This window comes from Simochromis diagramma, unplaced genomic scaffold (genome assembly GCF_900408965.1).
Source record: "Simochromis diagramma unplaced genomic scaffold, fSimDia1.1 OVJJ01000205.1, whole genome shotgun sequence".
In the NCBI taxonomy this organism is placed as follows: Eukaryota; Metazoa; Chordata; class Actinopteri; order Cichliformes; family Cichlidae; genus Simochromis; species Simochromis diagramma.
This window is the reverse complement of record NW_024386782.1, coordinates 13,288,406-13,315,425: the sequence shown is the minus strand read 5'-3', so window position 1 is coordinate 13,315,425 and position 27,020 is coordinate 13,288,406. Positions and strand designations below refer to the sequence as shown.

The 27,020-nt window shown below is 39.7% G+C and overlaps 1 protein-coding gene across 4 annotated transcripts; it reads right to left on the bottom strand.

Annotated features, from left to right (window-relative positions):
• Positions 1 to 610: 610 nt before the first annotated feature.
• On the bottom strand, positions 611 to 27,020 carry tcf3a (transcription factor 3a). 4 transcript variants are annotated; one of them, XM_040021950.1, is made up of 20 exons: positions 26,436 to 27,018; positions 22,923 to 23,022; positions 22,445 to 22,517; positions 14,799 to 14,872; positions 14,197 to 14,272; positions 13,480 to 13,520; positions 13,224 to 13,359; positions 12,796 to 12,845; positions 11,348 to 11,447; positions 10,786 to 10,922; positions 10,513 to 10,663; positions 10,332 to 10,390; positions 10,126 to 10,204; positions 7,322 to 7,398; positions 7,046 to 7,216; positions 6,799 to 6,910; positions 6,526 to 6,655; positions 4,489 to 4,730; positions 3,906 to 4,052; positions 611 to 3,093 (listed from the first exon to the last, which is right to left on the bottom strand). In XM_040021950.1, the coding sequence occupies exons 2-19, from the start codon at positions 22,974 to 22,976 to the stop codon at positions 3,913 to 3,915; spliced, it is 1,902 nt and encodes a 633-aa protein (XP_039877884.1). In that variant the 5' UTR covers positions 22,977 to 23,022; positions 26,436 to 27,018; the 3' UTR covers positions 611 to 3,093; positions 3,906 to 3,912. The 4 variants fall into 4 exon arrangements, with proteins under 4 accessions (XP_039877884.1, XP_039877886.1, XP_039877885.1 ...); XM_040021952.1 differs by lacking the exon at positions 4,489 to 4,730 and adding an exon at positions 6,071 to 6,309 and having other exon boundaries at positions 26,436 to 27,010; XM_040021951.1 differs by lacking the exon at positions 26,436 to 27,018 and adding an exon at positions 25,343 to 26,429.

Genomic DNA, 27,020 nt, shown 5'->3' with positions numbered 1-27,020 from the left:
TGAAGCCTATTTGTACTCGACTTCAGGCAGATATTCACTAACTCCAAGCATTAAAAACCTGACAACTTACATTACGAGTTTTGTGTTGTCCAGTTAATATGGAGGCTCTTAAAATTGGGCACTCCAACTCCTAAACAATTAATGCAAATGTTTTATTAAAGCCCTTCAGCCCAGCTGAAAATCAGGACTTCAGCTATCATTGCATTTAAAATTAAATATTATATTAAATATTTTGGTGCACAGAAGCAAAACTGCAAAAAAATTTTCTTTATCCAACAAATTCTGGACCCAACTGTACACATACACGCCTGCACTGCAGAGACATTAAGAATGAAGGTTCGTGTGGACGTCTCAGGCAGTCACGGATTCAGGATTTGTAATGACAGAAAATGTGCTGATTTTAAAACCGTGTGAGCAGATAAACTGAATGTTAAAGTGCAGAAATGATAGCTGACATAACAGATTTTTATAAAGATGTATAAAAATGCAGCAGATAATTTTTTTTTACATCTTTAAACATGGCTGGAAAACATTTGAGTAGATCAAACAGATCCTGATTCACCCAGGTAATGCAGTATATTCAAAAACCAAGACACTAAAAAGGGGAAGGTTTTGTTAATAAAAATGGCACATTTATTGCTACATTACTGTTATATACACAACAGTTCTCAATATCTACTTTATATATAAAAAAAATAGGAAACTGGAGGCACTTTGAGGACATAGCCTACATAGATGTTGTCCTCAAACATGAGTGAAGACAGATCTATAGCAGGTCAGCTGTTGTGGTGGGCAGAAAGGGTCAGGTGCATGTGTTTGATACAGATTTACTGCATCTTTCATGTAAAGAAATCAAAGTGTTCAGTAGCAATAAACCACATCACAAACACACACACACACACACACACACGTTATTGTGGAGGGGAAAAGACCAGAGTGAATGGCAAAGAAAATGATATTTGGGGGCTTCTCCACAGGTCAACTTTGTGAAAATGACAAATACTGTTACAAATCAGTATCAGCTTGCAATGATAAAGCTGATAAGGACATATCATACAGCTGTACATATGTATCAATGCACATGCCAGTTCAGAACAAAATCATAAGTAAAATTCTGAACACAAAAGGCAAGAAGTACAGTTTTCAGCATCAAAGTTGTAGACCAGATAAGTCATCTTACATCTCATGAGACATCCGCACACACACAGAAGCTGGTCACAGAGAGTGACTCTTCATTTAGGTGTTTGAGACACTGACCGGTTTTGCTGAAGTGCATATGCTTTTATACATCTCTATTATTTAAGGGGGGGAAAAAAAAAAAAAAAAAAAAAAAGGTATAACCTACAAATCCTTAAATGCAACATTATCCACCGTGTAGCAGAGACATATTCAGGCACTGGTGAGAAACCAATATCAAAACTCCCATGGTAAGGAAAATGACCAAGGCCACCCTTTTTTATTTTTTTTTTATGCTTCATATTAATATGAAACAGCAAATTTTGTTGCAGATTGTGCAGACCTCCCCTTCTGCACCTTCCTCAGAAACTAATCAACAGGCTCATCAAAGAGTCTGACATCAGGGGAAGCAGAAGGGGGTAAGCTAAAGAAAAAACCCATTAAATTTCATTTTAAGAGAAACTGTCAAACAGCAGAACAATCAAACTACAAACGGCCTGACAGGTTTGTGTTCAAAGAGTTAAAAAAAATAAATAAATAAAAAATTAGAGTCACAACATGTGATGTTGCAGCCATGTCTAATATTTTTTTACCTCCCCCACATCTGGCACTAAAGAAAACACCTCACTTTGTTCCTGGAATCTAAACGGGGTCATCTTACACTCAAAACAATTTAAACAAAAAAAAAAAAAAAAAAACATTTTAAATGATACAAACAAAACTCTTACAACTATCATACAGAGTAAAAAAAACAACAATGACAAATCAGTTCTACAAAAGGAAGATCCTTATAACAGGCTCTGCAATTGTTCAGAAGGAGAGGGGGGGGAAAAAACAAAACACCAAACACCGAGCAACCAAAACAAGTCAGTCAGTGGCAATAAATTCTCCAAAAGGTGGCAGTAACACTCATGATCCCTTTAAATACTCAGTTATTTCTGTCTTCTAGCAAAATGTAATATACCACAACACAAACTGTTCTGAGACTTGTGTTAAGTAAGGTTTATGTGCTGTAACAGCATCTTTATATACGATTGGATGTTGGCAGGCTGATGCGGCTGAAACTGAGAAGGATGCTCAAGTCCTCACGGGCGGACAGGGGTTGGCGTGTCGGTGTGCATGTTTGATTCAACAGCACTGTGGGTTCTGCACAGTCACGTGTTTGTCTCTTCTAGTCTTTCCATTCCACTTGCATGGCAGTGACAGTAACAGATGTGTAGGACTTTCAGGTCGGCTCCACACTTAAAGAGCAAACATGAACCCAGTGCGAGTGTGCGACGCCTTCTCAGCCGCTTTAATAAATGTAGGAAATACAGCCCGGATTACCAGCATGGCAAAAAGAGCAGTCAGCTTCCACTGGCAGGTGTAAGCTGCCTCTTCAATTCAGTCAAGAGAATATTTATTATTTTCATCAACACTATGCATAAAGCCCACTTCTGGTGTAATTAAACAGATAAATCCACCCTTTTTTCTTGTGAAGAATGTAAGACCTCCTTTTTTCTGATGGGAATGGCGATAATGATCCATCAATACAAATCCTAACTTTGCTCTCATGAGCAATTGATCCAAACGCTTCATTTGATCCAAACAAGTTTTGCTCCCAAAGCATAAAGAAATTTTTTAAATGTCTTACAAAACCACGATGATCATAAGAATGTCCTTATGTCCAGTTTCCACTCTCTTTAAACCAGTGCCCTCAGTTCAACGTGTTTCTGTGTGGAGATCAATAAATCTTTCTTCTTCGCTTTTTGTATCAGTGTGCTTGTTATTCTTGGATTCATCGTCAGGAATGTGGCCACCTGCTTCGTCAGTAATGAGGTGTGTGCGTGTGTTTTCCAACAGTCGATTAACACGCTGAGATCCATGACTATGAAATATTAAGGCTTCTTGTTCTTAGGGCTGTACAATCGACAGGAACTAGAAGGAAAAAGAAGAAAAAAAAAAATTGCTTCTTCTACAAATTGAAATAAGCACCGAAAACAAACAACATATAAGACGGAAGAACAAGATGTTCTCACTGTAGGTCAGGGGTGTCAAACATAAGGTTTGGGGGACAGAATGAGCCTGGTAAAGACTCCAAACTGGCCCACTGGATGGCTTTGGATATTTATAAAGAAAGCCATAGATGTTTGGACTTAAAAATGTATTTTTACAAGTTTTACATCTTTTCCTGTGGATAAAGACCTCCACCATGGCCATTCATACCATATCAAAGTAATTAAGTAACAGATACACAACTAAATAACAAAGAAGTTCCTTTTTTCCCCAATTCTGTGAATTTACAAAGATTCTGTTTTATATGTCTTGATGCATTCTCAATCATCCAGGAAAGTAAATCTCCAAAAGTTGAATCTGTTCATCTGGACGTAGCGTTTTCTTCTTCAGTCTCCTGAAGAAGTCACTTGGATGAGCGACGAAACGTTTCTCCCACAAAACGCTACGTCCAGATGAACAGATTCAACTTTTGGAGATTCTGTATTATAATTATAGGACACGTTAAGCAAGTGAGCCACACATTTCTACACATGTCCCTCTTATAATTTATGCCCAAACAGTCATGCTGACAGATTATTCTTATGTTACGACATCTCAGGGATTGAATGTGTAGTTAAACTTCTTTCCACTAACAGAAAGTGGAGTTTTGTTGGTCCAGCCCACATCAAATAAGTCAGCTGTATGTGGGCCACAGTGTAAAATGAGTTTGACATCCACGTAGTCTGCAAACTCACCTAAGAGTTACATATGGCTCACAGAGTTGTGTCCATCTCCTCCTACAGCTGGGTGACCCCCACTAAGCTGCATCTGGGGGTCCACACAGGACACTTTCTCCTCCTCCCTCCTCTTGAGGCAGGCAGCCTTTGGGTTCAAATTACGCTCTTGAACAAAAATTTAAAAAAGATATATTCATTAAAAACACACAAAACTGGACTTGTTAAGCTTAGAGAAATCCTTACAGATCATACACAGCAGAGTTATGAACATACAAATGGTTTATTACAGAAGAGGGATATAAAAGAGAAAAGCAAGACGTGAGAATGGAAAGTATGGCAGAAGCTGCAGGTGTCTGGCAGAAAAGCAGGGATTTACTTCCTCAGATGCTCTCCCTTTCTCTCCCCCCCCCTTTAAAAAAAAAAAAAAAACATAAAAACAACACGCATGCGATAAAGGCAAAGAGAAAACTGCAATTTACACTTTCAGCAGGAACAGAAGAGAATGTCCTTTGGGTGACTACCTAGCGACTTATGTCCAGCTATGTTTGAGAGATGGCTGGCTGCCTGTTGGAATCAGATTGTTCTGAATTGGCTGACCTACCTCGCACCTGCTTCTCCAGACCCAGTATGACCTGGACAGCCTGTTGCAGGATGATCAGCTTGGTCTGGGCCTTGTCGCTCTGCAGGTGGACCTGACACATCCTGCCCAGCTCTCTGAAGGCTTCGTTTATGTCACGAACACGCACTCTCTCCCTAGCGTTGTTAGCAAGGCGGCGCTCACGCTCCCTCTGCTCCTTCTCCTCAGCAGTCAGGTTCTCATCGGTCACCGAGACAAGGCTGCAGCTGGGAGGACAGGTGGGGGGTTGGAAGGGCTGGTTAACAAACCCAAATCACAACCCTCACTGAACCTAGGCAAGGTGGTCTCACTAAAATTCCAGTTAGACTGCTTTTAAAAAAATTTAAGCTAATTTCCTGTTACCAGGAAAAAATTGACCTTCGCACTGACTGCAAACTCCCACAAAGAGACCAATTAAACGTCCAATGAAGATCTCAGCGGAGCTGTACTGCAGGAGTGTGTGTGCATGGGCACATAAATCTGCTTGAGTTAAAATCACTTAAGTTTTTAGGTTGAAGACTCAACACTCAGGGGCTTCAAGCCCGAACTGGATCAAAATGCAACAGCTGACCAGCATCATCAGTTTTTAGGGTGTTTTTAGGGTACCTAATCACCAAAAAAAAGCTTTCGGTCATTTGGGTCCAGGGTGGAAGTTGAGGGGATTATTGTGACTGTCCAGCAGAATGAGAGAAGTTATGGCAAGTGAGACAGAAAAGGAGAGAGAGGAAGCAACACCCTGTGCCGAAATGCATTACGCAGAAAGACACAGAAGAAACACACAATGAGATACACTGAAGGTGTCATGTTAAATACATCAGCAGCGGGAGATGTATTTATCGGAATGAGAGGAAGAGTAGGTCGCGGTTGGCATCTGTAAAGAAAATAAAAGGGGAGGGGAGAATGACTGGCGAAACGATTCCTTTTTATTTTAAACAGTAAAGCAAAGCTAGAGACTTAAATGCTTGAAAGAGCAACACACGCAGCACAAAAACAGTGCTACAAAGGTGGGTTAATACACAGCACAGAGCCCTGCTTGCATGCTATAAAGGACACTGTGTGAGATTAAAGACATTAAAATGCTGAAATAACTTAATAGGTGAATAAAAGCATAATGAGACAATAGCAAAAAAACAAAAACAAAAAAAGAGCAGACAAAAGTTGTTAATGTTGTCCAAAAATGAAGCAGACAGACATGTAAGCACTTTCTCTGAAACAAGCAACTAGCTTTGAGGCTTTGCAGAACACACAGCAGTCCTGTGTGTGTTACAGGAAAATTAAACTTTTACGATTTATTGGAGAATGGGCTTGTCTTAAAAACAGCCAGACAGCTTGACTTACTACTCACATGTCCTTTCTTATTGGCCATTTTAGGAAATGGTGCATAAAGACTAACGTTTAAAACCAGTCGGTATGTTTAAGACTGTGGATGGAGTAACAACCATCCCAACAAGATGGCTTTAATATTAGAATAGTAGGACATGAAGCTGGAAAGTGAAGCCATATGGATGTTTTATTTTGTAAAGATGCCCTTCCCCTCCACTTCCTTCCTCCTTGGACACCCACTGACCTCGAACTTGCTGCTCCAGGTTGAGTATAATGTTAACAGCCTGTTGCAGTATGATCAGTTTGGTTTGTGGTTTCTCATTGTTCAGATGGAGCTGACACATGCGGCCCAGCTCCTTAAAAGCCTCGTTGATGTCCCGCACACGTAGCCGTTCGCGGGCGTTGTTTGCCAACCTCCGCACTTTCTCCCGCTCAGCCTTAATCTCCACTGGTAGATCTTCATCGTCATCCTCCTCATCCAGACTAGTGAGGAGTCATGGTAGAGGAGGAGGTAGGAAACAACAGTATGGGTACAGTTCACTTGTTGTACATCTGATATAAGACACCATCGCTAAAGCTAAAAAGCTTTACCAGTAAATAACAACTAGACTGAGTCCCTGTCAAATTTACAATACAGAGTAAGATTTAACAAACAGGATTACATGCATTAATAAAAATAAGGTTTAAGATTCTGTGCACCTTGTTCGAGAGCGGTTCTTCATTTCTTTTTTCTCATCTTCCGACTTGTCTGTCATGGAACAGTTCTCATCGTCGTCCTTCAGCTCTTGTTTAATACCAGCAGTGGGGCGATTTATGTTACCAGGTAGCCCTACACACAGTCCAGAAACAAAAGTTACTGAGGAACAATATTTTTATAAAACAATGAAAGAAACAATACACAGTCAAAAAGAGGTGTAGTATTAGAAGACATGCTGTACAAAACAGGAAGACACCATGAAAAGAAAGTCGCACCTGTAAAGCCTTCATGCTGAGAGCCTGGTGGCACAGATGAAGAGCCATGGTGCCCATGCAAAAGTCCCCCACTAGATGGCAGACTAGCAGAGTCCTCGTGGTGACCAGACACCTTGAAACAGAAATTAATCTTAATACTGGCATAACAGTAGCAAAAATGGGCATACCACTTTCGCTATGTACTTTGGAATTAAACTAAAATATTACATTTCTTCAGCTTTTCTTTCACACTATTCATGAATCTCACCATTCCCTGCAGGCGACTGGGAAGTCCAGCTGCACTGCCAGCGGTAACCAACAAGCCTGGCGGTAACCCTAAGCCCGACTGCAGCAGGCCATGAATTTCAGCAAGCCCTGGCCCGCTGGCGTGACGCTGAAGAACATTGATGGCTTCATCCAGGTGGTCCCCCATTTTACTCTGCAACAGAGAAAGAAGAACAGTGGAATGATGAGGCAAGACGAGGCATAAAGGGTTGTACAACTCTAATCTCTGATAAAAATGAAGAGTGAAAAACCTACTCACCATAGACTGAATTCCCCCATCAAAGTTAGGTGAAGGTGTGGCCTGACCAGAGGATCGAGTCCACTGGGATGCAGAGCCTGAGAAACAAAGATCACAAGGTTATTCAGAAAAAAAAGCCCTACAATTTGTAGTAGTCAGCGGGAAGTTTTCTCTCTTATTATTGATGCACCTGGGGTACTTTAAAGTGAGTAACGAGTAACAGCCTCCATACAATGTTTAGCTACATGTTATGCTTGTCTTGCATAAAGGCCTATTAGGTTTACCTTTAGAGATATTCATATGTAGAGAAAACATTTTGCATCACTGTGCAAACAGTCGTGTCGTCATGCTAAAGATTTATCCTGTCTTAGATGGTTATGTTCTCTTTTCTGTTAACATTAGGAAATATGTTCGTATACTCCTGAAAACAGGACAAAAAAAAAAAAGAAAAGAAAAAAAAAGAAAAGAAAAAAGCAGTGACGCATTGAACACATTCCTTGTAGCTTTGGCCTTTCAGTCGAAGGTTAACGCTGATCTTTCCCGAGTTCAATGCGCAACATGAAAACAACGTTGGACGAGAGTTTAAAAAAAAAAGAAAAGAAAAAAAATACCACCTTCAACTACAAGAACAGGAAGTCCTGATACGCCCCTACACAGCCCTGATTTCAACACCACTGAGCCAGTATGCGACTGAAGACGCAGCTTAAATCTGCAGTATAACTGTGGCAAGTTCGCAAGATGCTTCAACAACCTAGATGCAAAGCATCATATACAAAGAGATTTTTGCACAATACATACGTTTGATTTTGTTTAGCACGTGTTTAGTGACTCAAAGATAAATTATCAAAGTCAACTTGTTTAGCATCTTCTTTACCTTCTCCAACTGTGTTTATCATCACGGTGAATGTCGTTAATCAGGCTTTTAAATATTCTAGTATTTGTTCTCCACAACGAGCCTTGACACAGACATGCAGATAGGAACAGACCCATAGGTCCAAAATTGAAGTTCTGTTAACATCACTGTCATTTGACAGTGGCCAAGTGGAAATAACATGCATACTTAAGATTGCATTTCATATGTTAGGTTTTTAAGTTGTGTGCCACTTAAACTACTTTTGTTGTTAGATTTTTCATTTTTGCCCACTAAAGTTGTTTTGGGTTATTCCCAAGAGGAAATTTTTTACTTGTCTAATGTAAATACAATTGTAACTCATTTGATGTTTACATTTTATTGCATTATACTCACTTCTATCTATACTGTAGAACCAATTTGCAAGTTACATAGTTTAATTTGACAACTAGTCCCAAAAAGCACTATTAGCTAAAACGTTGATCCATAACATGAACTGCTACCCACTAGGAATGCAAAAGCCACCATCCCCACCTTTTTCCGCCTCCATAACGTCAGACTGCTGAACAAACAACAAGCACGATCTGAACTCACTGTTCAAACAGTTGTTAATTTTAACAACATGGCTCATATGTAATATCGTCTCTTAAGTGTAATGGCCATTAACAGATCGCAGTTCACCATGGTTATTATTAGTCATTTAAGTGCAATGTATGTTTAAATGGCCAAAATTCAAAAAGAAATGCAGACATTTCTAGTGAAAAAGGTAACACAGACTCACTGCCTTCACTGTAAGTGGACCAATCATGTTCATTGTCATGTGTGGCCAACCATCAACTGCTGAGAAACTGAGAAAAACCGGGCTGTAATTTTCTGAAACTCAACACGTGAAACTGCTGTAATGTGAAAGAGACATCAAGTAAATGTGAAGATATAGATACAATAGATATGGAATGATATTGAGTATAAACTTATTAAAATTTTCAAAGAAATTTCTCTGTCCAATATAATCTAATACGTATCACTTTTATTACTTTGTTTCTTAATTCAACAGAAGTGTTGATGAATTAGGTGGTGATGAGCTCATGCATGGACTGAACGCATATACAAATAAGGAAGCGACCCACCCTCTTTTTATTTTTACGGTATTTTCCCTTCCTCTCTCATAAGCTATATTTGGCTGGTGTATGTGTGTGAGAAAGATCAAGTGAAGGTTAAGCTGTGAATGGGGTAGTTATATCACCCCAGTTACAGTACGTCCAGAGAAAATATCCCTGTTTGTGGCAGAAACACCTGCATTTACAGCAAGGGTTTAATAAAATATGAAAAAAGTAGTGTTAAGGGTTTGGTGAATAACTGAACCATTCCTTACTACCAACGTGCAGCCAAATCTGATGACCTAAATGTCAAGATAATCTTGGATGCCAAACTTATCTCAGTTCTATGTTTGTACAGTGCCAATGCAAGAAAAAGGCCTTCATGAACTCAATGACACATGGCAAAAGTTCATGAACTAAGATTACTCCCATCTATGTTTCTAACTTGAACTGGTAATCAACAGTACTCCACGTTAAAAAAAGTCCAGCAGGTCACAAGATATATCCAAGGTAGCATTTTAGTTTTCCATGTAATGTAAGAAATGAGAAGTATTGGAATCTATTGATGGCACTGAAACAGTTCATGGCTTAACTTAACATAAGAAAGTTAACATCCCTTTTTACACAAAATTAAAGGCTTGAACAACATGCATTACTTCCACGTTTAACCCAACAGATGGAGCTGCACTGTCACTTTAAACTGTTCATGCATCGCCATAGTGAAAACAACAGGTTTTTCAAAGTATGTATCATGGCCTTGCGGGGTAGCACAGGAAAGAACAAATACATGGTTTGAACAAACAAAGCTACAAAACAGCCAGCTGAGGCCCAGCTGACCTTGAGGCCTCAGGATTAAAGGACTACAGTCACTGACTTACCTGATAAAGCCTGAGGAGAGCCAGAGGGGGTTGAAGGGGACGGAGGGAAAGCGTTGCTGTTTGGATCTGAAGGATAGATCTGGACACAGAATTTTGTTTTTTTTAAATTTACTGAAATGCAATATAACAATTTATATGTATTATGAAACAGAGCAATCATGTTTAATATTTAAAACTCTATGTGATTATAATATATTGTTACTTACAGATGCCAAAGCTTTTCCAATCTCGTCACCTGAACTTCCGGGTATCGCACCCCGATTTGCTAAATGGAGGGGGGAGCAGAGTAATAATCATCAATTAGGATAGCAGATAATTTAAATTAAGACAACACCAGCATTTTTCAAAAATAAAATAAAATAAAAGAGCACACAATAAAGGATTTACCCATAATGGTTTCGCTGCCAGTGATGGGGGGTGTGTGGCTGGGGACTCCAAAGCTGCTGGAGCCAGAGTGGAAGCCAGCAGGATGAGCCCCGCTCACTTCACTGGCATGCAGGGGGTAATTTTGAGGAGAGAGGGGCAGTGGCTGCCGTTTCTTGAAAGCAAACACACAAAACCATTTAAAAAGAAAAGCAGACAGAAGCTCCTAATGATGCATTTGTCTTAATGTGTGTTGTTGACCTCATCAACAAACCTAAGTGTGACTGCAGAGCTTACCAGTCTGTCTTGGGGGTTGATGGCAGTAAAGGGACCATGCTGGCTCAGATGGGGGGAGTTGCCCAGCATGGCAGAATAACCAGGCTGAACCATCGACCCGGCAGAGCCCCATGGGTCGGAGGGCGGGTGGAGGCCTTCTGTCAGGGGACATCCAGCAGAGTGAGGGGGGGGGAAGCAAGAAGGCCGAGAGAAAACCAGCCACAAGAGATAAAAGGACAATGAAGGCTACATATGAGACATGTCACATTACTGTGATCACTTCATTCAACCGTGATGCACCATTCAACACCCCGGCACCACAGCGTGTTTACTGGCATACAGTGACAGCATCTACAGTTCATCTGGACATCCAGACGAATATAGCAGACAACCAATTTCCCTGCTGTAAAAGCTATGAAGGAAAATAAAGGATATTTGTTTTCTACATAGGTGAGCGATTCACCTCTCAGTTCACAAAAACCTTATGAAAGTGTTTAGGTCAGGCTGAACTTTTCAACTCAACACAAAGAAAAAAACGGGGGGGGGGGGGGGGGGGATTTCAAAACATGTTGTTTCAACTGACCTTGCATGAAGAATGGTGGTGGGTAGACGTTTCCTGTCTTGGAGCCTGTGTAGCAAGCATTGTCTCTGTTAAAATCCTCCCCTGAGGCTGATGTATAAACCTACCAAAAAAAACAAAAACAAAACAAAAACACCACTTAGCTCAGTCCTTGAATGCTCAGTGTGATAAAGCTAAGTAACTTCTAAATTATATGATGACTTGTTGCAAGCATGGCATGTAGTAACTTAATTTACATTTGTCTTAAAACACTTAAAGTGGGTTTGCTCAAACTTCATCTGGAAAATTCTCTGAACATAATTCTGTAGATAAGCAAAACTATGTTCTTAAAAATAACTGTGTCTGGGGTATTTGAAACATCAAAACTAAGATAACATATGCAGTAGGTACCTGATTACAGCCCTTAAAAGTATGGGTTCAATCCAAGGTTAGAATCTATTTTTTTTTCTATCTGGTTTTACTACTTAAATTGAATAAACAGAGGATTACAACATTTTTACAGGCATGAGCACAGAGCGGTGTGTGTACTGAATGAATCATGCCAGCACTTTTATGGGCCCTGTCCACCATTTTTACATATTAACCTGTTAAACAGAAACATGCTGAGAATAGTTTACAGACAGGACGGGACGATGTGACCATATAATGGAAGCTTTAGCTGGATTTGGTACGTTTATGATGGCACCTAAACTTTCTCAATCAAGGCCATTCTTTGTAAATTTAAGTATCAAACTGTGTCTGAAAGTCTCAAATCCAAATGGACTGAAGTTTTCTTCTATAATTTGATTACACAGAGAAAAGGGAGAGAAAAAAGTGGGGAGAGGAGAAGAGGGAACGGAGAGATGCACTCCTAATTACTGAACCATCTGCCGTATCCTGGATGGCGGCCAACTTCTCTGGCAGCTGGGATAGAGGGAAGGGGGAGGGAGGGAGAAAGAAAGGGGAGGGCTGTTGTTTGCGGGTGATGGCGGTGGAGGGGGAAGGAGAGAGAGAGCTGGCGTGGGGTGGGGTGGGGTGGAGGGTAGAGAAAATGAGGAAATAGGGTGCCCAGAGAGGGAGAGTGGGAGGAAAAAAAATGAGGAGGAGTAAGAAGCATCAAACCCCAGTATGAATTCTCTTCAGTGATCTAACGAGTATACTTGGCAGCGGGAAAGAAATGTGGTCATAAAGTAAAGGGCCTACAAATACAACACACTATAAATACATACTGCAAATGAGGGACTGGGTGAATGAGTGGCTTTTTCCCGATTCCTTTTTTTACTTGGTGGTGCAGATGCGCAGCTGTAAGAGCTGGAAGTCCTGTACTGCAGCTTTTACACTGCTCTGCAAGCCAAGGAGCGGCTTCAGATGCCAAATGGAATGTGAAAAAGGGCGTAAAGCATTAAAACATGGGCTCGCATGGAGTGAATGCGAGATACAGTATGGGGCTGAAGTATGGATGAAGTACTCACAGAGGAGGGCAGGCCAGGGGGCACCTTCCTGATCTTTTTTGCCTGCGATTCTGTGGGGAGGCAGACAGGAGGGGAAATCATATCAGCCAGCTTACACAAAAAGATCTTATTGCACCAGTAACTATACAATCAAAGATTCTTCCTGCCGAATTGATCCATCAATCTGCATTTGTTACTGCTCATTAATGTCTAATCTAAAGATAATGAAGGTGATGTTATTGGCCAATTTTCTTCCCTGGGAGCTCAGGATTTTCATTTTCTCTCACTAAGAAGAAGTGAGATTTTTCAGACACTTTTTAAAAACCCCAACAGGAGAAGTGATTGTACACACAACCTTAAAATAGATCAGAACAAGACGATAAATGTGACAGAAGATTCGGTTTCTAAGTGTTCAACACCCTGCCTGAAATAATAATTTGCACCCTTACCTATGGGGTCCTGTGAGGGTCTCCTGCGAGGGTTGCTCCCTGTATAGGAGGGATAAAACTGAGAGTTTGGCTTTGTGCCAGATGGAGAGAGGGCATCAGGACTGGGTATGGGTATCTCACTGGTCATGAAGCCCGGCTACAGAGTGCAAAATATGAGACGTAAATTAAAAAGAAAGTAAGAAAACTGACCAAGAGTCAAAATTTGTGAAAAGAAGCTTCCGCGAATGGGGATGAAGCACCATTCAAATTTATTTACCTGCATTCCAAGTGACGAGTATGGTCCTCGTTCTGCCTTTCCTGTTGAGGGGAAATTACATGAAATCAGGTTAAGGTTCTAAAAATGTAGAGGGTATTTTTATGTTAAATTACAAACTGTCTATCCCCTTTTCTCTATTTGGGTACCTCCCAGCATGTGAGTATATATGAAGACTTGCGGTATTTATGGCCGCGGACAGCAAAAAGAAAAAAGACAAATTGGCCCATTATAAATGCTTCTGGGGCAATTGTGCTCACAAACACCCCCCTCCTTTGCCAGTTAACAGAGGGGAGCTATAGGCCAATGTAATCCCAAGGGACAGCCTTGTTTGTGCATGGGTGCCCTTTACACTCCGCACCCCTCCCACACTGAACACACAAACTGCACACAAACAAACCCTTCCTCCACATCCTCCCCACTACCCTACTCACACTTCATCCATTAAAAACCTTTTGCCTTAAACTGATATGTTAGTGTCCAACCTAAGAATAGCTGCTCTGTCCCCCAAACAACTCCTCGTTCTGATTCAGTCACACTACCCATTCATATAAACTTGTGTTTTTCAGTCAGTGTTCTTCCATAATTAAGTACGATTATAATCTTCATCAACATTTGCCTCACACTTCCCCGACTCTCTTTGGTTTGTAAAATGGACAATGTGAAAGTTGTGGTGTCCACGCTTCAATGCCTTATTCAGTTTAGTTAACAAGTCCTTACCAACGATCCCTGATTCAAATATGGGAGCAGAAGCCATGGCCTCTTGTTCACTGTAAAGGCCTTCTTCTCCATAACCCTGAGGGAAAGAAAACAAAAGGTATTAGGAATAGAAACACAAATAAATAAAGACCAAAGCTACCATGTAAGAAAATAAACTCCTGCAGATAAAAGTAGAGTATTCTGCGAAAGTATTTCAAGCTCCCAGCTCATGGGCCTAAGAAAGACCCCTTGCTGGGCCTAAAGATTTGAGAATTTTTGTTTATTTTTTCAATCTCAGATAAAAGCTGATGCAGCTTATGAGTCTACTGCTACTCTCAAGCTTAACAACTTCACTGCTAGAAACCCTGAATACAGTTCTACAGCACTGTAGAGTACTCCAGTACTGTTGTACTGACCTTTTATAAGGTGTGAAAAAAAGTCATAAAAAGCTTCAGAATTAATATGTAACACCATGCTGGACTTTACAGATCAGTTCTGACATCGTTTAAATTAAATTAATTTAGGCTGTTCACATTATTGAGAACGGCAGGAACCTGGGCTGTAACATTAAGGGTTTATTTTATTTTATTTTCCTTAATGCAATAAGTGAAAATGAGCCATACCCTTCCCTGGTTGAAAGATGGACTGTTTTGTTCCCCTGTTCCCCAGGGACTGGACCCATTCCTCTCATCTATACCTGCAAGACAAAGCACTGGGTTAGCCATTAGCCACTAAATTCTTGTCACAGGTTTACAGTGTCACTTTGCAAAGAAATGTCTAACTTGGCGAACTTGCTTTGATACAAGTTTTTCAGGCAGCTCGAAGTAACCTCCGCCGAGGAGCTTCACTTCGCAGCTCACACAGAGACAGCATAGTGACAGTGCTGTCACATAGTGTGGATATGAGCTGTAGGAAGTTTGAATAATTAACACCCAGTGTGAGGCTCCCAGAATCATCCTCAACATTCTTCATTCTCCCACTCCACTCTTTTACATTTTCCATGGCAACAGTCATTCATAGCTCATCTATTCTCACACACTTGGCCTACACCTTCGTCTTAACACAGACTCAAGGTCTCAATCTCGCACAAATTGCACAAGTCATCCCTGGCCGGAGCACCTCAGCGTTCAAAGAGGTGAATGAGTTTGAAAGGGGTGATTTTAAGGATTGGTGAAGCAGAAATTCCTGCCTGTCCCCTTGCTCTCAATCTCCTCTCGTACCGCAACACGGCATCTCTGGGGGGGAAGCTGAAGCTTAATTGCGTACTGATTTGCATAATTGTGCATATTAATGAAGCACAGGTCTATGAATATTCATATTTTTGTTTTGTTGTCTAATTAAAAAGCGGAGGGGGGAGAGGGGGGCTAGAATCATGACAGGATCAGCAGTACGGCAGAGTGATGGGTCCACTTTGCCGAGAGCTGCTAGATTGCTGTGACAACTGTGATCTATACAAACAGCGGCAGCAGAATAGGAGATGAAGGAGAAAATGTCTTGTCCCCGCTCTATGGCTGGCTGTCACTCTTCATGTCAATCAAAGATGATAAAGAAAATGTGTAAAAGAATTACTATTGCTGTAAATCATCAGTGCCCACAATAGAGAGAAGAAAAGGCTTCAATTCAGTGTTTTCTATTTTACACTGTTGTGGATAACAAGTGCATTTCTGAAAATATTTTTAAAAAATGAAATAAATACACTGCAACTATTTAAGGAATCAAATTTCCACTTCACGGATTCAGCATATTAGAATGAAATGTGGGTTTACAGAGCAGTGGAGTATTTCAGCTGCTTTATTTGACCGATCGACATGAATACTGCACATTCAGAATCACGCACCATAACACAACTATCTCGCTAATTAGCAGGACATTAATATGTGGCACCTTCTCTTCTTCGACAGGAATAGAAATAGCAAGGTAGAAGAAAGAGAAACCTGATTTCTAATGGTCAATCTTTTTTCTTTTTTTTTTTTTTAAATCGATGGTATTATTTACCAAGTGGTCTGTTTTTCCACACTGCCGCATTGCTTTAACAAAAAACAAAAGAAACAAAACTACTTTAATGTGTTGTCCATGCTTTCCTACTCTTACTAATTTAGGCAAAAGAGTGATTGATAGTGACACAATTTAAATAAAATTCACTGTACCCACTGTGTATCTCAGAGGTTCAGCTTATTTTGTTAACCTAAAAACTGCTTGGCAGACAAAGAACAGCTGCGAACTGATTTTGAAAACAGATTTCCTGAACTGTGAATATACTCAGCCACTTATTCAGCTATTTGTGCAAGTTGACATTTTACATTTGCTTTGTCAAATTGTATTTCATCAACTATATATAACTGTGTTTTAATTAAGCTACATGGTTATAAGTTGTGTTTAACTTTTAAATTTTAGCTGCTGTAATGAACTCTCATAACGTTATGTTCTTTTTAATTTGTTTACACTTTCATCAAACTTTGATATCCAATTTAACTCTATGTATATTTCATGTTTTTGTTATTGTTAAGGCTCTAATCAACCCCACCGCGTTGTGACGGGTGAGGTTAATTAGTGCTGTGCTTTTGAAAGTATTCATTTACACTGTCACTGTTGCCATGTTTGTCCATAAATGCTGCAACTAAACAGGAGGCAACGCTCATTTCACACTCTCTCTATGTAACGTACATACTAATATTTCTACACATCTCTGCAGCAAAAACAAAACAAAACCCCACAAACATTTAGGATCATGTGACCATATGTTCAACAAAATCCATGTGGAGAACCTGTGATTTAGACTGTGCTAGAAGACCTTCTAGCAAGAAAACTAAAACCTCTCATGGGGTCTGATTTTCAGAAACATCAAGAAATCCTGTCATTTTAGAAGACCTGTGTAAGGTAGCTGTCCTTCTTCTAGGCACTTACTGGGATTAACACATGTTGTAATTGATGGTAAAAGCAAATTTAACAGCAAGTCAAGAGTCAAAAGTAAAAAAAAAAAAAAAAATCAATGAAAAAAATCAATTAATAAATTAAAACTTATATAAATGCACCTTTTTTATTAGAAAAGAAAAGAAGAAGAAGAAATGTTACCTTTTCAAAACAGCTTGATTTTTGTTCTTGCCACGCTGCTGCTTCCCAATGGTTTTTTCCAACCTCAGCATATTATGCTGTCCTGATTTTTGCCACTATATACTAAGTAAAAGGTTTGTGACCTGATATTTACAGGGCATTACATAATTTAATTATGTAAGTTAATATAACTTACTAAAAACCAGAATCAGTCCCCCAATTAAACATTTTAGAAAAGTTATTTAAAAAGTAATCAAATCTGTTGCACTGCTTTGATGAAGTAATTATAATAGTGACATTACTTATTAGATTTTTATAACAGAACCTACCCTTTCTGAACTACTACCATTTCAAAAGAATCTTACTATCAATGCAATAAAAATGAATGAAATTAATCTGATTCAGAAAAACTGTGATGTCTGGTCATTTTCTCAAAAGTATATCATCTTGTTTTCATGCAGGGATTCTTGTGTCATTTCATGTGGACAGATAAATCTGTGTACTTACTCTATATTTAAAGGAATTCAACAGTCATAACCCTGTTTAAATCTGTCAAAACCACAGAATGTGACCCTCTCTCTGACAAAAGCACATACTGGATGTATTTCTATTCTCCTCCTCACTACCTCCAACAGGGCTTTCATGTTTCTGACAAATCATTTTTTTGTAATGTGTTACTCATCTACATCCTCCTTTTCGGAAACTATGCTCATCCAGCTCTATAGGAAAATTTAGAGTGCTTTAACAGATAAAAATGATCAAACTGCCAACACTGCAAGAAACCTCATCATACATAAACGTCCACAGGATTTTGAGCAATTGTGTGGCTACGAATTAAAAAAAAAAAAAAAAAAAAAAAGGACAAAATTATATAGCTCTCTACAGACCACATTTCCGCTAATGCCATTTGAAGTGCTACAATCGTGAGAAAATAATGAGTAGCGCGCTATTCAGACAAATTACCACAACTGGAAAGAGAAAACGAAGAGAAGGGTGAGTAACATCAGACAAAGTCTCTGGAGAACCCCAATGCACTTCTCCTCCCAGCATGCAACGCCCCTTTAAGCATGGCTAGTCTATAATTACACAGGAAGAAAGACACTGGAAACAGACAGCCAGCCTGAGTCATAGGCTTCATGAGCAAAACCCAGGCACATACATTGACCAAACTTGCAGACATGTCTTCGTTTTTACAGGAACACTGCCCCAGGCACCTATAACTGAGTGCGCCATTTGTCTACACAACTTCTTCCTTCCCTCGGCAAAGTGAGTCACACAGACACAAAGCATGATGTCAGATAAATCTCAAGAGAGTGAACACTGTTAATGAAATACTGAACAATGTACAATAGCAAAGCTCTGACTGTTTTTAAGCTGTGAGTCACCGACAACCTCTCAAACACAACACAATCCACCCTATCCCACTACCATATAGTGCTTTTATAACATTAAAATGTCTTCTGAAACCAGGTGATGTTTTGGGGTTTTTTTTTAAACAATTTTAACAGCAATATGTGCCAGGGATTAAAATGTTAAAGATCAAATCTGCTTCCCACCCGGTGGCACCTGGAATAGCCTCCAAGTTGGATAAGTGGGTAAGAAAATGTACTGGCAGATGGATGGATTTAACTTGTGACTTTCAGTATCTGAGAATCACGAACACGTTTGAAAAATGAAACATTTCATGCAAATTTTTTTTTTACCTCCTTCTCTTCTGCATTTCTCTCCAAAGTTTAAAAATATATTTTAGGATTCTCAGTTTCCAGCAACCAAAAAAATGAAAGTACACTGAGAAAAAAAACGAGTGAAAGGTAAGCTGGGTTGCAAAAGAAATCATATTTAGTTGTACTGTTAAGTTTTAAACAGCACTACTACTAATGATACTGCTTATTGGCTGAGTGTTTTAACAGTACCTTTTTTGTTTTGGAGTTTTATTTTCTTATCTCAACTGTACAAATCATGGATCTTATCACTGAATCTGCTTAAGCTCTAAGTGCTCTGAAAACGAAACCGTGACTATCAGAATGACAAGTGATGACATGATTATATCAGACCGAATTCAGAAACACCCAATCAGCTGCCTGCTGTTAATCATTAAACCATGAAACCAAACACTACATACATGGGTCACTGAGAGATGAACTAAGAGCCAGGCAGATGAAAACCATGCATTCCTCATCCCTGTATGTGATGCATTTAGACCATGTTTCCATAGACTGTTCATGTCCCCCACTGAACGTGGTACTTGCTGAACTTGTGTGTTTGGTACCCAGTGCTGCCACTGCTCTTTGCGCAGAACAGCTTTCTTCTGAATTAGGAATAGCATATGACATGATTTCTCCAGTACAGAAAAGAAAACTGACATTTGTCAATATTAAGGTCTTAATTGTTTAGCACTGCTGCCTGTTTACTACTAGGTTTCGGTACCCATCCCTAATCCCCAAAAGTCAGAAAACAGTACAATTTAGTACTACATTAAAAAAAAGAAAACAATGTAGGAAACAAAGCTTTCATTCTAAAAATGAAATGCAAGGATCTTTTAACACACTGAGATACACAAACAACAACAAAGAATGTGTCTCATTTCCTGATTAGAGGAAACAATCAATCTGCGCAACAGTATTTTGGCCTGTTGCAGAAACATGGTCGGTTTAGTATAGGTCTCTGTGGCTAGGCTGATTGTGGCAGACCTCGTAACATCACTGACATGACACGATTGCAGGAAGTCATTTCATTGTACAAAGAAGAAGAAAAAAAAATAAAACACACACACACACACACACACACACACACACACAGTTTCTCCAGAAGTCACACTCTCTTAGACTGACAAGATTTGATCAAATTTTTAAGCTTTCAAAGGTGTACTTTTAAACTTTGGAACAATGTTTCCCTCTTTCTTCTAAATTTGATGCCACACTAAGCTAACTACCTAACATTTTCTAATTCAAAGAACAGTATAGATCATACATGATTTAACAGCAGAAAGAACATAACACTGTGCCCCAAATATACACCAGTAACCCTTTGATAGCGTCTCACAAGTTCAACCAGTGTAAGCAAAGGATATTGAGTTAACCCTGTTTGTCATGCCAAGAATCACTATGATCAACTTAAAATCCCGTCTTTAAGTTGCTAAAGTTTGTCACCTTGCTGTATCTGCTTTTAAGCCAACACTGATGTGCAACCTTGTAGATACGCTGGTTTTGCTAGGCTTTTAAGAGTGAAGCAAAGCAAAAGTAAAAACAAACTAATGTCAGGGGATAATAGGGCTGGGCGATATATCGAGTTTTTAAAAAATATCGATATATTTTCATACGAGATATAAGATGTGACAATATCCTTTATATCGATATAGTCTATGTTACGTTATAATTATACTTGTGGAGCCACAAGTTTGCCTCTCTTTCGTCCACTTTTGTCTCTAAGCAACGTTACTCGGCCTCGCCTCTCCTTCACTGAATACAACTCCCCCTCCCCCATAGCTTCACCTGCAGGCAGCAACCAGATGGACACGGAAAATCTCCGTTAGCGAGTTGTGGGGCTGGACGGCGTCAACGTGTTAGCGAGCTAACCGCGCTAACGAGCTAACCACGCTAACGACATGCAGCCCACAGGGGCTCCACGGCCTAAAATCCTTTCATTTTCTCAAAAGTTGACAGCGCGCCTTATGTATGAATTCCGGTTGTGCTTACTGACCGCGAACCGATTTTAGGTGGTACACAGCGCTCAGCAATCTGTCAAAAAATGTTTTACGACTTTGGTAAGCTACGGAGCTGCAGCGCTTGATGGATTGTCGGAGCATTACGGCTACCGTAGTCTGGAGCCTCGCGGAGTGATACGTACTGTGCTTCGACGTAATATTACCGTATTGTGTGTGTATAAGGGCCATAAATGGCACCTGTTAAGAGACATGGTTACGAAGCGGATTTCAAACTCAAGGCTGTCAGTCACACAGTAGAAGTTGGGAACAGAGCAGCTGTGAAATCCGTCTTTGTTATTATGCTCAGCTTCTGTTAGTTTACATTTTGACTGCACAATTATGAGCTTTTTGTTATGCACAAAAACAACATTGTTTTCTTTTATTTATGGAGCATGATTATTTAATAAATGCTGATAATTTATTTTTGAGTAATTTCTTCATGTAAATCTATGCTGTATGTAAATAAAAATGCCTGTGTGACATCTGGGACACAGTGTGACTAACAACTCTCTTTTTGTTCTTAACTTATGGTTTTAAAAAATATCGAGATATATATCTTATATTGCCACCCAGCTAAAAAATATTGAGATATGAATTTTGGGTCATATCGCCCAGCCCTAGGGGATAATGAAAATGAATCCTGTTATATCTCCTCTTTAGTTCTGGCCCACAAGTTAACAACTGCCTTAGCTCCATCTATGACACTGATTGTTTGCCCACTCATACTGAATGACAACTGCTGTTCCTTATCAATCAACTTGATGAAGTATAACCCAGGCAGGCCTACTGTAGGAAATACACATACAGATAAATGTTCAAAGCAATGTCATAGGCATCTCTGAGGCTCTTTTTTTACACTGCAAGCAACACATGCGTCTTAATGTTGACTGCAAGTGTCTGCCTGGTGGGGTTGCTGATTGGGACAGATAATAGATCTAGGTGAAAATGAGTTATGTGGAGAAGAAAAGTAGGGTGCAAGATTGCAGGACAAGGGAATACACTTTTTCACAGAGTAAGCACAGGAGATTAATTGGGCTGCTTCCACCACCCCCACCCTCTGCCTTTGTCCTTACGTGATTGAATGGCAACAGCTGAGACGGTGAGGATGAGGAAGTGTAAGGAAGATGATGCTTGTTCTGCATAATGTAAAATAAGATGACAATTGTTCCTGAAGTTCTCTCAAAAAGTCTGATCGAAAAACCGTTTATAAGAAGCAAAGGTGAGAAGGAACTGTCTCCTATTCTATTTTAATTCAAAACACAAAGAGTGTGCGAAGGTCGGATACTGAAACTGGAAGAAGCCCCTCACTGGTTCAGATTACTGTCAGGAAATGTACTACAGTGCATAATGACAAAAAACACCCCAATATTTCTCACTACCTTTAGCTGAGAGAAAAGATGAGAAGGGTATCAGTTGTTCAGTATTGGCATTTATATCATCATGTCTTTAAAGTAAATTTGACCTGAAACATAAGGCTCAGAGATAAAACAAATGTCTAAAAGTTTTCTTTCTTACCTGAACCTCCAAATTTAGGGCTGTTGAGAGTTGTTGGCCGGTTTTTGCCATTTGAAACTGGAAGCTCAAACATCTGAAAGAGAGGAACGACACTGTAAACAAACCACTGGATTTCAGTGTAAGACTTTCCCTCCTCATTTGTGGGAAGGAAAATTAGGTAATAATTTATACTACCCTATCCCTTATCTTATCCTGTTTAACCAGCAGGTATGACAAGCATAAAGCAATCTCCACAATGCAGCTTTGCCTGACTAACACCACAAATTAAACAGACAACAAGAGTCTCATATAAAACCTTCTCATGTACCCGCTGCAGTCCTTCAATTCCTGCTCAAACATGAATGCCATACATACTTCAATCTACTTGACAAGTGTTCAAAATCTGTTATGAAAGTTAAAATCTGCCATCTGTGAGAATATGATGAATTGTATGAGATGCTCACTCAACAAGTTCAAGCAATCTCTGGAGAAATCTTACCGCGGTAAAATCCAGCAAGTCGCTGAGCTCCTTGTCTGTTTCCACTGCAGCCATTCTCTGCTGCTGCTCTTCACTTGGGCTTTTCAGTCTCAGCAAGCGACTACAAGCAAAGGTAAGGAGCGTGTAAGTTTATTTTGCCTCTTTGTTAGATGGTTAACTGTTCTGACAACTGGTGCTTTCTGCAATATATCTAATCCAAAAATGGAGGCGAAATGGTCCAATTTTAAAAACGTTACTTATATGAATATAGTAACCAGACAAAAATATTTACTGCTTATTACACTCAGCTCAGATTTCCAGGAAATTTGATCATTTAGCTCGTTCACCTGTATAAATACGGTGTCATTTTCACCGTGCCATTCATCACTCCTAATGGTAAGGATGACATGTTATTCCCCAATTAAAAAGCTGAGACATACAGACACAAAAGAAATGTTAGGATTTTAAATAAAATGTAATCTCAATCAGCAGAAATGATGTGTGTGTGTGTGTGTGTGTGTGTGTGTGTGTGTGTGTGTGTGTGTGTGTGTGTGTGTGTGTGTGTGTGTAAAAATGGCTGAGGCTGATCAAAACCTCTTTTTCTCTCTCTAAAAAAATAAAGTAACATTACAAAAATTCAGATATATGGATCTGCACTACAATGTCCATATGAAATAGATTTCTCACACTGTAGTAATGCAGGCATCGTAAAAGCACTGAGGGAAGTCAATTAAACAGCATAGTGCAACGGTAGATATACATAAGCTGCAAATTCCTCTGCTCTATATTTTTACCATTCAAATGTCACAAAGCAGGCGAGATACTGACCAAGTTATGAAAATCTTAACTTGGTAGGCCACATCTAACATGAGTGACCATGGTTGGCCACAGGCCACACTGCACTTGTTGTCAGTCAGGCACTAAACTCAAACTCCTCCCTCCCACCTCAAAACCCAACATGTTTTAAGTTTTGTTTTCACTAAAATTTACAAAGTGGTAACACACTATTTTGGAGTCCTAAACAGTACCAGTCTATATCAAAGCAAATGCAGTCTGAGTGGGGAAAACACCTTGAGAAGAATCATTTCTACACACTGTGGACAAAGTCACAAACAAAAAGAAGAAAGAAAAATAGAAGAAGAAGAAGAAATGCCACCTGGAGGAAATCACATCTTGATTTTGCGTCAGAGATGTCGATTAAATTCAGAGTTGACTCAGAGATCATTAGCGGTAAGCAAAAGTAAAGTATGGCTACAACAAACACAAATAACCAGCCTTTAGCAATCTTTAAAAACGATTGGCGGCAATATGACTCTGACATAAAGACATTTTCAAGTTTTAAAACTTGCCACTTTAAAATATTTTGTACCAACGTACCCATTTGTACCTAAAAGCAACCTGAAGATATTTTGTAAAATTAAACAAGCAGGTAATTAATTTATAAGTCCCAGCAACAGTAGAATTTTGGGTCCTTATTTGCCAACACTAATAACAGGTTATGTGAAAAGTACATACTGCAAACAGAACACTCAAATATCTGCACAGTGTAAAACTGAATAAACTTCAGGAATTTTCAAATGATGACCACTGGGAGGCTGTCCTTATGTCTACAATCTACTGGGAGTGTTACATGTCAGGGTTTTTCCTGGTTTAAAATGGGCCGTGGGGGGTGACTAGGCACATAATCACCAATGGTGTTCATCTAAAGTAAGAGTTGATATCACCTTACTTAACAGAAAGTGCATTTTTCTGTTGTTTTTCCTTCCCCTGGATTATAAAAAATAAACCAATGTTTTTTAAGTTATTAAAATTAAAAATATATATCTATATTTTAATCACAGTACTGATGATTTTCCTTCAGAGAGATGCCAAGACCTCCTTGGTGTGCCTCAAAATGTTTTTCGTTTCTTTTATTTAGCAATAAACCTGTATGTTTTGGTTATTTTCATAGTGCACTGAGTGAAGACAGCAACAGGATAAGTAAATACTAAAATTAGCAACAAAAAACAACAACAACAACAAGGCTAGGGTGGGATGTACACTTGCCGGCCTTTAATATAATTTGTAATATATTTTTCATTATGATTGATCTTTTTTCAAAGAAACCCAACAAAAACATTTCAATGCCACGACTGAAGATTGGCTTTTATTCTAAACACTATACACCAGAAAGGGGGAAAGCCAGTTAATTTTAGTTATGCATGGCAACTACAACTGCACTGCCCAACCCATTAAAATATCAGTAATTTGAATACCACTGTCATATCCATTACAGCAGACTTGGAAATACTGCGAGTTACCCTAGTACTTTGTCAACAATAGATATTAACAATAAAGCCAATAAAACCTACTTTACCCCGAAGTCAAGACACGATGCACACACTAAATCTAACAATGGTGAAAGGCCGGATAAATACTGACAAAACAGCATTATGACTTACCAGTAGGGAGAAACTGTGGGTTCAGGAACAATGCGTTGACAGTATATAATCTAGCATTTTCTCTCAGTGAGCTGAGGTCAAAATGGGGGATAAGTGCTCAGCCCCTCCTAACAAATGGAAGTTGCATACGCTTGTCTTGAGCACCCCCACCTTTGGCCTGCCCATTTAGGTGTCAAGAAAAAAAGTTTTACGGCAGAAATAGCAATGCAAGTGGTGAAACCTGGCTTCACAAGAGAGCCATCGGCGGCTCATCGCTCGGTTAAAAATCCTGCGGGCCGTTTAAAAGGACTTAAAAACCTGTTGCCTGCCCTGACGTCGAGCAGCAGAATGAGACACTGATGCACACAAAGACTCGCCCCCCCCCCCTCTTTCATAAAGTTTCAGATGAATGGTAGAAACTTAAATAAAACAATAAGTAATGTAAAAACGCTATAAAATAATATCGGGGGGTTAAAAAATAAGTGGGGAAGAGAAACTAAAGCGTTTGGCGACCTTATCGCTGCTTCTTTGCTGTGGTTAACGGTTGAGAGGCTGAAGGGGGGATGAATAATACCCAAGTAATACTTTTTTCTTTACTGGGGTATTTTTTACATACGTAATTTTGTGGTTTATAAACGTGCCCCTGGATAAATTAATAAAACTTAAAATAAATGTATAAAATTCATTTCACTAAGCGCTGGAAATGTTTAGCATTTCCCACAAGTAGAGAAAAGCAGCCAACACCGCCTGTCTGCGTTAACGCTTCACGGCGAATGTTCGCGTCCATAAACACCTCACACTACCAGTACAGACAACAAAATCCCGGAGGAGCTCACTCAGTCTGGTCATATGCTAATGTGCGTTAACGTTATAGCTCTTTGAAGTGAACAAAGAAGTCTTTTTCAGCCCACACAAGCCCCTGGCACTTACTAATAACAGTGCAAGTTCGCTCGGGCCGAAAAAAACAAGGACCCCGCTCTTCCCGGCTGTGGCACTCACAGCACAACTTCAACGATGCGCTAAAAACTTGGTTATTACTCCGCTAACAACGTGAGGAACCACTTCTGTTTGAAATGCATTTGCTTGTTATGAATGTATATTAGCACGCATTTACCTGAATTTAACAATGTGACATCCAACACGGAGAAATTAGCGGCTGGAGTACAAAAAGAGGAGGAAAAAAAAACAAAGTTAGGGATAGGATCCTTTCCCCGTGGTCCGGACTGTGGCTTGATGAAGATGAGGAAAGAGAATATGAAGCGCTCCTCTGTCGCCTCGACTCGCTGTCGTTTTTGTCACGAAGCTGAACACACGTGTGTCCCACGAACCATAACTCTTGTGTTACTCGGTTTCTTCAGTGTTAAAGAAACTGTAACCATTTCATTTTCCAAGTAGACATTTTAACACCCTCCACATTGTCGGTTCCAATGGAATATCACTCCGCAGCGCAGCCTGCGGGAGGACACTGACGCTATAACATCAGCGGTGTCCAATTTCAGCTAAAAAGGAAAAAAAAATCGAGCCAAGCACGCTTCAGTAGCGTTGTTGTGTACTGATGCAGCGTTGGTTGTACACACCGCAAAATGTCACCTTTTCGTAGCTGCGAACGAAACAGAAAAGGATCTGAGGACCAATTTGGAGGGGGTCTATGTGTACTGGCGGATGGGGACAGCGGAAAGCCTAACAGACTAGACAAGCA